Source organism: Elgaria multicarinata, chromosome 9 (assembly GCF_023053635.1).
Source record: "Elgaria multicarinata webbii isolate HBS135686 ecotype San Diego chromosome 9, rElgMul1.1.pri, whole genome shotgun sequence".
Classification (NCBI taxonomy): Eukaryota; Metazoa; Chordata; class Lepidosauria; order Squamata; family Anguidae; genus Elgaria; species Elgaria multicarinata.
In genome coordinates, this window is record NC_086179.1 from 32,720,255 (window position 1) to 32,733,574 (window position 13,320).

At 43.0% G+C, this 13,320-nt stretch overlaps 1 protein-coding gene across 3 annotated transcripts in view; it reads right to left on the reverse strand.

Moving 5' to 3' along the window:
- Positions 1-8,826: 8,826 nt before the first annotated feature.
- The window catches only part of MYH9 (myosin heavy chain 9), a 74,825-nt gene continuing 70,331 nt past the window's right edge, over positions 8,827-13,320 (reverse strand). For all 3 annotated transcript variants that reach the window (XM_063133459.1, XM_063133460.1, XM_063133461.1), the window contains exons 38-41: positions 12,350-12,558; positions 11,065-11,173; positions 10,367-10,539; positions 8,827-10,232 (exon numbers count right to left, since the gene is read on the reverse strand). In XM_063133459.1, the coding sequence (XP_062989529.1) occupies positions 10,115-10,232; positions 10,367-10,539; positions 11,065-11,173; positions 12,350-12,558 (609 nt within the window). In that variant the 3' untranslated portion in view covers positions 8,827-10,114. The remainder of the gene's footprint in view (positions 10,233-10,366; positions 10,540-11,064; positions 11,174-12,349; positions 12,559-13,320) is intronic.

Here is a 13,320-nt window from a genome sequence, read left to right on the forward strand (position 1 = left end):
TTAAGTAACTGGCATACAGCTTCCCCACAACTGACAGTAAATTAATAGGCCTATAATTGGATGGATCCTCCCTGTCACCTTTTTAAAATATTGGTATCACAACAGCCTCCAACCATTCTGAGGGGAGCTGTCCAGAGTTGTTAATATGTGTAAAAAGCTTGGCTAGAAGGGGAGCCCACCAATCTAGCTTGGCCTTCAGGATTTCAGAGGTTATTAAATCTAATCCTGGGGCCTTTCCTGGTTTAAGACATTTAATTAAAGTCTTTATTTCAAGTGGGGAAACTGGGTCCCATTTTGGTAGGTAATTTGGTTCCAGAGAAGAAAGTTTTTCAATTGACTGCTCCCTAGAGTCCATAAAAATTTTGGAGAAATGGCTCTCCCAGATGTCAGCTGAAATATTACAGGTAATTGAGCCTGAAGCATCACCCAAGGCATCAGTGACCAGTGTCCAAAATAATTTGGGTTTGTTATTTAATGAGGAATCTATCAGAGCCTTCCACCCTAGTTGCACTGCTTGCCTCTTCTTTTGAGCTAGCAGTGTCTTATAGTATTTTTAAATCAGATAATATTGATGGGGTAGAAGAATAGCAAATATAGATACACACCAATTAGAATTTGCAGCCCCATTTCATCCCAGCCATCCCCCCTGTCCCATGTTAATATGATCATTTGCCATCTGACTACTTTAGTCAATTGCCAGTTCATCAATTGCCCACATCGATTACATGGCAACAACACTGCTTAATGCATGGTCACATGTATTGAGATTGGGAGTCAAAAGGACATTGAACTGTTGAAGCTTCCTCATTCATTCTTGCTGATGCCCCAATGACGCGACCAGGGTGACCTTCAGATGTATTAGACTTCTGCTTCCACCAGACCCAGACAGCATGGCCAGTAGTCAGGAATGCAGGGAGTTGTAGTCCAAAAAATCCAGTGATCACCAGGTTGTGGAAGGCTGATGTAGATTCTCTGCCCTGGCATGGTGTAGTAGTGGAGACCCCATGTATGCCCATCCTGAAGATATCTGATCTGAATAAAAATAGAGAGGTTCCATGTCTGCTAATCACCAGAAGAATAAAAACACGCCCAATTGAGTCACAGCTTTTATCTAGTAGTATCGGTTACGGAGTGTGTTCTAAAAGCATCACAGGATTGCGAACCATTTTATTCATGCAGAGCTCTTGGGCCTTTGAAAGCTGCGTGACACATAAAGCATTTCCCCTCACTGTAATCTCGCGCACATTGCTTTTTGCCTCTACAGTTGATGTCTTCTGCAAATTTTCAGCAGGAAATCAGTGCTGGGTCCCAATCCAAATTGCGAGCACATTCTGGATCAGAGCCCCATAGCTGCTTTTTCTTCAATATAAAAGTGACCAATTTAAGTATGCTTTTTAAAAAGCATGAACTCATTACATGTAATTTGGCCCTTACTGTTACCAGTAGGTTGCTTAAAAAGGGGCTGGAAGATCTGTTTCCCATTATATTGCTTTTTCTCACTTCAACATCCAGCCAGCTCACTAGTATGATGTTGCATGGTGCATTTGTCCTTCTAGTGTCCTCTCCATCCCTCTGTCTTGCAAAACATCTGTTCCTCTCACACAGACACCAATACATTATGTGCAGCTATATACACACTCTGTGTGTGTGTGCGTGTGTGTGTGTTGGTGTGTGTGTGTGTGAGAGAGAGAGCGCATTGGCACTGCAGTGGGACTCAAGCACTTCTCTAGGGAAGGTGGGGAATTCTGCCTGTAGATTCCACATGCAGGCCTCCTATTCATTGGGCTATGAGGTGAGCTAGCTGTTGTAATTTGAAGAGCGTTCCTTCTAGGCCAGACTTCATTAAAGAGGTCTTTGCAGGGTATGTTTGAATTGTTGGGATTGAAATCACTGTCTAAGGGGAACCCTGGCACTTGTTATCATGTGTCAATTGCTGCCTTCCTAGGCCATGGAGTGTGTGTGTGTGTGTGTGTGTGTGCACGCGCACATGTGTATATGCATGCTGTACTGTTTTTGCCAATGAGCTTGTGCATTGCTTTCTGCATTTGGTAATGCCTGCCTCCAATTAGTTAATTGCATGCATGGTTACAATGGGATGGTGATAGATGCATATTTTGATTGGTGTGTGGTGCCACAGTTACAGTGTGTGGTGCCAAGTTGTTGAGAGTGTCTAGAGTAGGGGTCCCCAAACTTCTTGAGTCAGTGGGGACATTTGGCATGTTGAGAGAATGTCATTGGCTTTTCACAAAATGGCTGCCTTACCTCTTCACAAAATGGCTACTGTGGTGGGCATGGATGTTCCGAAAACACCCATTTCCAAATAAAAGAAAAGTAATTTGCCCAAATACTTAAGCACAAGACAGAAGTACAGTCTGAGCTCCAAATCATCAAACCACTTATCTGAACCCAGTCATTTCACAGAAAGCAAGCTGTTTAGTCTCAGGGATGTGGTACCTAGCAGCTTTACTGGACATAAAGATGGCACAGATGGCCGACACTTCACTTAGCAGCATGCCAACCTCCCAGCTATTTGTTGTAATTTTAAAAATCTTACCAAATAAAATATAAATCAGGAGGGGCAGGGAACCTGGTGAGTACCAAGAAAAGTGTGTGCAGGCACATGGGTGTTCATGGGCACCATGTTGGAGACCCCAGCAGAGGCTACTTATCTTTTACCTCATGGCATAGTTTTGTCTTCTACTTTGTTGATGGGAGTGAAGAAGATTGCAAGTGAATCCCAACCTCAAGGTGACTGCCAAAGGTCATCTTACAGTGAAGAAAAGAAATAGTTTACATGGGTGTACCTCTAGTTCCAGAGCCTGAAAGGAATTTGAGGTTTGTTATAGTTAAACCGGTCATTAGATATTAATTTGCTGACAGCAGTGCAACCGAGAACCTAGCTAACATCCAGTTCCATTTTCAGTTATTCCTTTTGCTTTAAAGCTTCTCAGTGTGTTTTTTTACTTTAATTTTTTTTCTTATACAACTGTTATGAACAAAATTATCCAGCCTTCCATACTGAATTTTAAGTGCCACATGACATTTGACTCTAGCATTCACATATTTTCTGATCCAGACATTATGTCCAAATTGCGGGGCTTTTGCCAAGAACTACCAGACAGGAAAGTGTTTTATTTTCTCTTGAAATGTCTGTAAGGCTATACAGAATGGCACGAACCCAAAGGGATCATACATACAATTTCCGTCTCTTGGAATACCAAGGGCAAATGCTTGTTCCTGTACTCTTCATTACCTAACACAACCTCAGACATAATGTTTATGAGAATTCTGTTAAAAGTGGATCACATATTATATTATGAGGGCCTTTCCAGATTATTTTTTTATTTGTCCTCAACACACATGGTTACTAAAATTGTGTTTTCCGTGCACTCAAACACAACACTGAGTTTGGAAAAAATACACATTTTTTTCTTAAGCGACTACAACTATGATGGTAAGACTTGGGAAGCTGCCTCGTATGAGGTCAGATCTCTGATCGATGTATTTCAGTGTTGTCCGCAGTGGCTGGCAGCATCCCTCCAGGTTTTCAGATGGGCATTCCCCACCTCCACCTGGAGATGCCAGAGCCCAAACCTAGAACCTTCTCCATGCAAAGCAGGAACCCTGTGACTGATGGTCAAACTACATGCTGTGTAGCTTGTACCAGCTTTTTACCACTGGAATGTAAAAAGGAGGGGAGGCTCGCTTTGCCTTCCTCTGACTATAAAACTGCTCCCCCCATCCACACGCGCACACACCATGCCCCATTATTTCCACCACATGGGAATTGGGACAGAGCACCAGTAGCGGTGGGCTGACAAATTATTGGCATTTTAAAAATCAGCCTGCCCAGGTTAGAGGCGGAATTCCCGAATGCTTCTCTACCTCTTCTGAAGAGAAAGGGGTAGCTCTTATCAGCAGTGGGTGCATCTGCTGATACAAATGTTTACGACCAGCGTGGTATCATATGGCTACTCGTTAAATATAGAGAAAAATATGCAAACGATACATTTTTGGATTACAATTAGTGCAAGCTTTCTTCCATTGTTCTGATTACTTCCTTTCTACTGACAGACTATTTACTGACAGAATTAGAGCATTGTGCAGGTGCAGTGTTCAGCCTCTGCTGGAGTTTGGTGTGTGGAATGGTGGGAATGGAGGGATAAGTAATCTCAAAGCACAAGTCTATCCTTCCCCACACCCAGTTTGCTGCTGAACTGCTTTTTATCCTCTTTAATATTTCTTTTTTAAAAATAAATAAAAATAAAACATATTTAGAGGCACATAGAAGAACCATTACATCTGGAATTGGAAGAGCACCTGTGCTCCTAAACTTGCAGAAGAGCTCTGATCTGCAGGACTCATCTCTGGAGAAAGAAAAGTCTTAATATCTCAAACACCCCAATAGCAATTTAGGGATCCCTTCTGAGCTATTTGAGATGAGCCAAGGTTCTTCATGATCCTTTAACAGATTGGTGGAAACTCATGTTCTGTTTCCCTGTCAATGACAGTATTTCCTCAGAGATGTATTGGGGGCAGTGAGCACAGCTGTAGCCAAAGGGAGTAGGCATCTTTTCTCTCTACCAACCCCTTCTGTCTTTCTACCATCCCCTTTTCTTTCTCTCTCCCTCCTTACCCAGCAAACAGCTGGGAGAAGGACAGATCTCTCTTGCCAGAAGTATAAACTGGTTACTTACAAAGAACTTTCCTTTCAATCCATTTCCCTCACCCCTCTTTTTTCCCCCTTCCACGCCTCTCTCTCTCTCAGGTCCCCCCTCCACAACCCATGAAATAAGGCCAAAGGTGGCACATGGCCCTTGGGCAACAGGTCACACACTCCTGCCTTAATGGATTTCCCCCATGACAAAAGAGAATATTTCTCTTTCTACTTGTTTACAATCCGCCTAGGGAAATTTTAATGGAGCCTAGTAAGGAAGGTTTCTCCAAACCTTTGGTCACACAACTTGCATTTCTTCTGTTTACCCATTGTTAGTATGTCATTATTTATTTATTTATTTATTTATTTATTTATTTATTTATATAGCACCATCAATGTACATGGTGCTGTACAGAGTAAAACAATAAATAGCAGGACCCTGCCGCATAGGCTTACATTCTAATAAAATCATAATAAAACAGTAAGGAGGGGAAGAGAATGCACCAAACATGTCATCTGTTCCCCGACTGAGATCAAAAAAAGTTGTATGAGGGGTAGTGTAGCTTAGGCCCAATAGCTCCTTTCCTTCATATCTACCAAATGCTTCTAGAACCTTCAGGATGACCAACTGGAGCTATGTATAGGCAAGGCAGAGACACACAAAAGTTCTTTGCAATGTTATCCCACAAGCCAAATTCATAAGAGAGATGTAACATGCCTGGGGATAAAAAAAGCAAGGGAAAGCTGATTTCCAATACAGACATACCCATTTTAACAGTCTCCTGAGATTTATTTATTTACTTATATTTATTTATTTTAGGGCTTTTATCCCGCCCTTTAGCCAAAAAGGTTCTCAAGGCGGCTTACAAAAATATTTCTTAAGACAGTCTCTGCCCAAAGGCTTACAATCTAAAAAAAATGACACAAAAGGAAGGGATTTGGGGGGATGAGGAGAGAAAGCAAATTCAGGCACTAGATTTTTAGTTGCAATGTATCCTCACCCCTCTGGCTGTTTTGCCATTCGACATCCCACCTCCACTGCTTTCTCTTCTCTGGAGGAAGATATGGTGTACTATGGATAGTAAAGCAACCATAGTCACTGTTTTTGAGCAGAAAGTGTTTTTAAACTGAAAAACAATTAGCTTTAACATGCCTCCCCACACACCCCACAATGTAATGTCTACACTGGCCCCAAGAAATTTCTGAAGATTGGTTGATACATAACCCTTCTTTCAATTTTGATTCCCTGTGCTACTATATTTCATACCTGTGTTTTGTGAGGATTGTTGAAAAGAATAATAATGAGAAAGAGCCCTGACTGGAACCCCATTTAGAAGACTGTAGGATCTTGGGTGGGGGCGTGCTTTCCCTTTGAGGAAGGAGAACAGCCAGCTGGTGACAAGGGTGAGTTTTAACTGTATAGTAATGTATGTTATGTTGAAGTTAGGCTTCACTTTCCAGTCTATTGTAGTCCAAGGTTCAAGGCTAATTTGAAGTGCTACATGCTACCAATTTAGAAACTCAACACTTAGCCCTCAGACTCTCCCTTTCCATTGGGTAATTACAGCTGCTTGTTTACAAGGGTTAAGAGTCTTGCAGGAAGCTGAGCAGCAAATTAGGCCTGTGCTACAGCAATCCTCTTGTGGCTTATATATGGCTCAAGAACTTCCTGATCATCTACTATTCTTATCGCTTTCTAACAGATTAACTTCAACGGTCCCTTCAAATAGCTGCCTTGGCACAAGTTTTTTTTAATGGTCAAATTAGGCAAAGAAGACTACTGAAACAACATACTTAAAAATGTCTTCATGATATAATTGCCAATACACACATAGCACAAATTCTGTAAAGATTGGGCTTTTATTAGGCAGCAATGTAGTAGAAGGACTGAGCAATGACAATAGGAACTGGGGTGATAGAAAGGTATAATGTGAAGTACTCTTGATATATGGCACGGCAATCCCATTCGGACCTACCAAATAGTTTCACTCATTTCTGTTTGCTACCTGCATTTACTTAGCTTGAAGGTGAGGATTTGTATAAACACTAGTTCTAGAAATCCAAAATTGCTGGTAAGTTCATGACTGTGGCCATATAACATTTAGCCTATTAGAATGTGCTTTAGCTCAAGAACTTTCTCAGATTTTGACTCCAGCTAGGATAATCTAGCCATGCCAAGGCTCTGAACCTTCATTTGGTCTTCCCGTTGCTGATCACAGTGCCTATTTCGTAGGCTTTTTAAGAGTGCCGTTTCACAATTGATAACCTAAAATTCTAGTAGCGTCTCCTTTTCAAAGGAGTCAGAGAGGGCACTGAGGTACTTTAAAATGGAATTGTGCCACTTAGTGTTGGAAGGAGAGTATTGCAGCTTGCATGCACCAGAGCAGCATAAAATTCTACCCATAGGTGACAGACTTGACCTTGGGGAAGCTAGGGGTGGCGACAGCCGACAGAAAGCTCTGGCGTGGGCTGGTCCATGAAGTCACGAAGAGTCGGAAACGACTGAACGAACAAACAACAGACTGGCCTATTTAAGCATACCACTGAAATTTAACTTTTAACCACCTCTTGGGGAAGTTTTAAGAGCAGTTAATTTTATTGAAACCTTGACATTGATATCACTTAAAGCAGATACTGTTCTCTCATGACGGCACCATGTTATATGAAGCTTTCAATTATGCATCTCTTTTCCTGCATTTAGACTCCTTGCATAGAAAACAGGCACATTGAGGCAGAGCAGGGCACTTCTCCCTGACAAGCTAGCTTTCCACAGGGTATGAAATAGTGATTTTTATACTTTCATGAGAAAGGGCTAGAGGTGGCTAATTTGAACCTACAAGTAATTAGGACTCCCATAAGTCCCTGCCGGCATGGCCAAAATTATGAGAGTCGGTAGTCCAAAACAACTGGAGAGCACCAGGTTTACTTTCGTAAAACTGTACACACATTCTCTGCTTTCTAGTACAGTACTATCCCTATTATGCAGAGGGATCTCTGCTAGTAACCTATCATTACAAAGAAACTAGGCATTGTAAGAAGGCTCTTGTCAACCCTACAGAGTGACCTGGTTTGCATAACACAACCCATCAGCCCTGGATTGTATCTGCAGTGTGGCTTAGAACAAACTGTCCTGAGAACCCATGGCTTATTCATACCCATGGTGGTGACTTCTTGTGATTTCCGATCCCAGTAGGGTGACTTCGTAGGTTGTTGGGAATGCCAGGAGCCACTCAGCAAGAGCAGTACCACCACCCGCTTCTTACAATCTTTTTAGTTCCACCACGATCCTTTCTCAGGGAGTATCCCAAATGCATTCACAAGTGGGTTTTTTTTCTTCGTTATTATTTTTGCTTCTGCACAGGAATGAATGTCCATTGCTAGGAAATTTCTGTAATTTCGCCCTCAGGTTTACTGCTCTGCCTTAAAATTTGCACAATTTCCCCCTATTTTAGTGCTTTGCATGTCATTCGTGTATTTTTAGCAATCCCGCTCACTGCTCTATAATCTGTATATGCAGCAGCTAGCAATGGAGGCCAGCGGAGGGAAGGGTGCAGGGGAGAAGGAACTTCAGGGGTGGGTGTTCCTACTTCAGTAGACTGTAAAACAGCCTTCTTTTTTAAAAAAAAGTGTTCGCTGGGAATGGAAGAGCCAGAGGATGACATTGACAAGACAGATATTGGTATGCCTGGCTAAATAGTAGACAGACAGACACTGGGGGAAATTGTGAACATATTACTGCATTCATAAGGGCTTAGAAAATTAATTCTATTTGGCAATTCGATGTGGGTCCCACTGAAACTATCAACCCGAGTGGATCAACTGAAGAAAGGGTGCTGACATAGGGACAGAGGAAATGAGTTCTGTTGCAAAGGAACATGCTGGGAGCTGGCTGGAGGACTGAGGGAGGAAACAAGCCACGGCAACCCATAGAGTGCTCAATCATCTGTTGGGTTAGCGAGTGAATATCCAACCCACGGTATCTTATCCCCAGGGTGGCTTAATGTGATGTGTGAATCCACCCAGTATCTACCTCATTCTAACATCCTTTAAGCAGAGCCATCCAATTCTTTAGTTCTAGATAGGCAAGTAATTTGTACCCGTATGCAGCTCTCTAGTCTTCTCTACTGCATTTTGGCACATGGGACATAAGCACACACAGAAGACTGCAGCACATGGATAATCTTTATTGTTAGAACAGCACCGGTAATCCATTACTGACTGTAGTGGAGACACAGCTCAGGCACATGCTAAGGCACTTATTATATAAAAAAGTTTGCAGATTTATTTCTGGGACAGGAGGCTCCCACAGTGAGAGCAATAACCATACAGTATAGGAGATTCTTATTTTAATTTGTCATTTGCTCAGAAGTCTAAATGCAGCATATACAATATGGTTAAGTATACAGGTAAATCCAGCAACCAGTGTACGGTGTAGAAAAGTAAAGACTATCTATATAACCGCAGTCCCCATAGAAAGGCAGTGATAAAGACCTTTATTTTTCTTAATTACTTATATAAACAAGAGATACAAAGGCCTTCAACATATAATCTGTGCAGATTAAAAGTTTTTCTTCTTCTTTAATATACTCTTAGTCACTGTGCAGAATAACTAAACCCATCCCCCGATTATAGAGCTAGAGGCTTGGACATTACAATAAAGAAGCACTTCCTTGCCCACACTCCATTCAAATCCACTAGATTCCGTCTGTTACCGTTAAATATATTTGGTCCCAAATAAATTCTCCAATAAGCACACAAGAAAGCTTTACTGCTTCCTTGGCCCATCACTAACTAATGGTTCACACCATCTTAAACACAAAGCCAGAGACACTAACACAGACACCATTGCACTTCAGATCTGTCCAGAAATTAGCCACAGGGAGGGATCAATTTGGCCAAGTTTCTTCTAGGAGAAGATTCCTCCCCCTTCATCCATCCACTATATGTTCTTTGAAGACATTTGGGAGTTGTGCTGGGAATCCTTCAACATAACTCCCAAATTGGCTAGGTGGGCAGACTGAAGAGGTCAAAAGTGTGAGGTCACTGAACATGATTGCCAAAAGCAAACAAGAGGAAGGGGAAAGGGAGATCCCTGCATCTATCACAAAAACATTATTGGAAGAAAATAGTTGATTTACAGCAACAAAAAGTAGTCTCTCCCCCCATCCCCTTGCCAAACTACATAAATTCACTGGCAGCCATGGCAAGGACAATAAACTACAGGCATTTGTAGCTCCCAGACTCAGATCAGACTGCAGACTCTTTGGCATTCAAAACAAAAGAGTTTGGACGCTGGGAGGGAGACACTAACGTCTGATGGCTCCAGATATTCCAGGGAACATTTCGACAGATGTGGTCCACTTTCCCTGGCAGGTTTTAGAAGGGTTTGCAGAAGTCCACTGGACAAAGGGAGGATGGGTCACTCCATCATGTGTAACCTGGGTCCAAGCAGCAGCTCTATTCAGTAGCTTTGGCTTCACCAGCATCTACCTTGCCGTCCACTTCTTCATCAGATACTTCACCTGTGCCCTTCCTGGCAATCCGGCGTGTCACAACAAATGGTATATCCCCTCGCCTGTTTGAGAGAGGGCACAACAAGTTATGTGCTGGGGAAATTGGCACTTCGCCCTTAGGTCCCTTGGACATCCAGGGACTGGGGTGTTTAAGCTATATGGCAATTAGGCAAGACTACATGAACATCCACGTTACCTGAGCTTGCTCTTCAGAGAGCTGACCTCTCGGTTCATGGCATCCGCAGTTTCAGTGACATCCTCCAGCTCCCGCTGCAGCTTTCTGCGAGCTGCGTTGGCTCGCTGTGCCTCCTCTTCCGCCTCCTCCAGTTGGCGTTTAAGCTGCTTCAAGCGCACATTCACCTTGTCTGCCTGCAGAGTATAAAGAGGAGCCATCACAACCCTTGTTAATGACACTCAGATACGGACACGACACAGAATCTTGAATCTGAGCTAGCCAGTTCCTCTGTTCCTTAAAAGCTAGCTAGCTTCTCAAGTATGGATTTAATCCTGTGAAAAGTCTGCCATTCAGCAATGACTTTTCTCATGCAACACATGGCCAGTGTTTCCATCCTTGTATAACAAGCAGTCTGTGAACCACCCTTTAAGAGTTAAGCAATATGAACAGCCTGGATATTTCAATGCCAAGCTAGAGAATTTCCATTACCAGACATCCTGACTTGCAACATTCATTACCAGATGGATGGAAATTTACTGATACAGATACTCTTGCAGTCCCCAACAAAAAGGGTGGAGAAGTCTATAAAGGACAACAGTGCTAACACCGTAACTGCTTACTAACTCCTCCAACAGATGAAATTTTGGTGCCACTGCAGAGGAATGGGCTCCTGTCACACAGCTCAATCACCAAGCACCATCCTTCAACACTGCACGTACCTGATCCTTGTACTGCTCAGCATTACGCCGCTCATCCTCCACTTGCAGGACAACATCCTTCAGCTTCTTTTCAGTGCGCCGCACCTGCTTGCTGGCAGCCTGGCGCTCCCTATGAAAGGAAGTTAGCAGGTCAGATTGATGGAAGAATTCCTAAATAACCAAGACAAACTACACAAGCTAAAAGTTAAAAGGAAAATACTCAGTTTCATAGGACAAAAAATAAATAAAAATAAATTGATGTGCTGAGCTGCTGGCCTTGAAATGTTAAAGGCCAAGATGGAATAACTGAGTACATCTGCAGTTAGGAATGAAGCAAACAGAAAACAGGTCACTAAGTAGTTACCCCATGGGCACTGTCTGTAGTCTGAAGTGGGTGCTTGCCCAAATCAGAAAATCTGTTGATCCAGTTTAGTAGACTGGTTTACATGACCAACACATAACATCCCAGAAGTAGCTATTTTAGAGACTCGGTGACTGGGTACACACAACACACTAATCCTGACACAGTGGTGAAGTGTGAGCTGTTGTTGAACTGTGGGTTGTCTGTTGAACCATAGGTTAGTGTGTTGTCTGAACCCAGGACATTTTCTGTAGGGTGGCTTGTTCTCAGACAAGCTATCTTGAGAACCTATGGTTTGTTATTAAGTTGTTCAGGGTGGTTATCGAAGCCATACTGCATGGTTAACAAACCACCCTACAATAAATGTCCTGAGTTTAGACAACATGCTAACCCACGGTTCAACAAACAACCCACACTCAACCACTGAGTATGGGTTAGCATGTTGAGTGAACAGCCCCTTTGTGTTATAGATGAGTTGAGTGAGTGCCACAGCTGTCATTTGATTGATCTGCCTTTCACTCATATTCTTTTCTAGAGATATCATATTAATCTCTAAGTGAAAGAGAAACGAGGCACTCTAGAGAAGGATCTGGATGAAGGGTAGAGCAATTACAGCGCGCCCCTGAACTAAAATGTAACTTGCATTTGTGTTCCTTGAAATTTCTACTTGCTAAGGATTGCATTTGGACCATGCGAATTGGCCTTAGTGGCCTTGATAACAGAGCAACAGATGTCAAGGAACACTCCAGTTCTCTCCACCATCTCTTGAATTATTGCACAGCAATATTGCATGGAAGCCATTTTTACAACCTGTGCCTATACAGCAAAAGGGAGGACTACAACTCCCAGCATGGTCCACAGTCAGAAATGCTGGGAATTGTAGTCCAAATCATCTGGAGGACACCAGGTTGGAGAAGGCTGGCACAACAGATCACCGACACCTACTTTGTCTCAGAATCCAGCTGTTCTTCCAGTTGGGCAATCTTGGCCTCCAGAGCAGTGATGGAAGACTTGTATTTAGACTTCACAGCACTCTCCATTTCCTGAAGCTTGGCCTTAAGTTCCTTGTTCTGACGCTCAGCCTGCTGCCGAGCATTCTCATTCTTCTGGGCGTTACTACGCTCTGCGTTCAGATCTGTATTTATTTGGTCAATCTGGGGAAGAGAATAAAAAGTGGGTTAATCATGTACAGTGTCTCAGGGCCCCCCAATACATACAGTGCTTTACTCCCTGCCCCATTAAAAAATCATTAAAAATTGAAATATGTTAGGGCACCAGCTTCTCCTTCCTGTTCCTGAACCTGCCATGGATCAGCGAGCAATAACAGAAAGCAAGGCAAAGGGGTAGAGGGGAGAGAAAGATGGAGGCTAGGAGCAGAGTGGAATAACAAGGTAAAGGGGGGGGGGCAGCAAGCAACTTTCTACTTCCCCTTCGCTCCCAGCTTCTAACCTCCCTATTTCTCTCCCCACACACCTCTTGACTAAGCCAGGACTCCATGGCAGCCATTATATGACTAGCCACATCCTCCGAGGGAGCCATTTTGTCGTGTTGCCCACAGATACTTCTCAAATTCCAAAATGTGCCCACGACTCCAAAAAGGTTGGGGACCCCTGCACTGTCTAAGAAGTTCTTCCTTCTGAGCCTTTCACCTCTATTCCCTGCCTCCCCTTCCCCATCCCCTATAACCCTGTGTTTTCCTTTGGAATCCTGCAGGCAGGGATTGTTTTTAACTTAATCACTGTCCAGCCCCTAGTTTTCAAAGTACTTTATAAAGGTTACATACATGAAACTGGCTTTTACTCTTAAGGCAATATGTGTTCTTGTAAGCAATGATCCCCACTAGTACCAGCACTAGTAGTCAATGCTGAGCCTTCCAGTATAATAGGATAAGGAGGGACTGTAGTTCAATGGTGGAG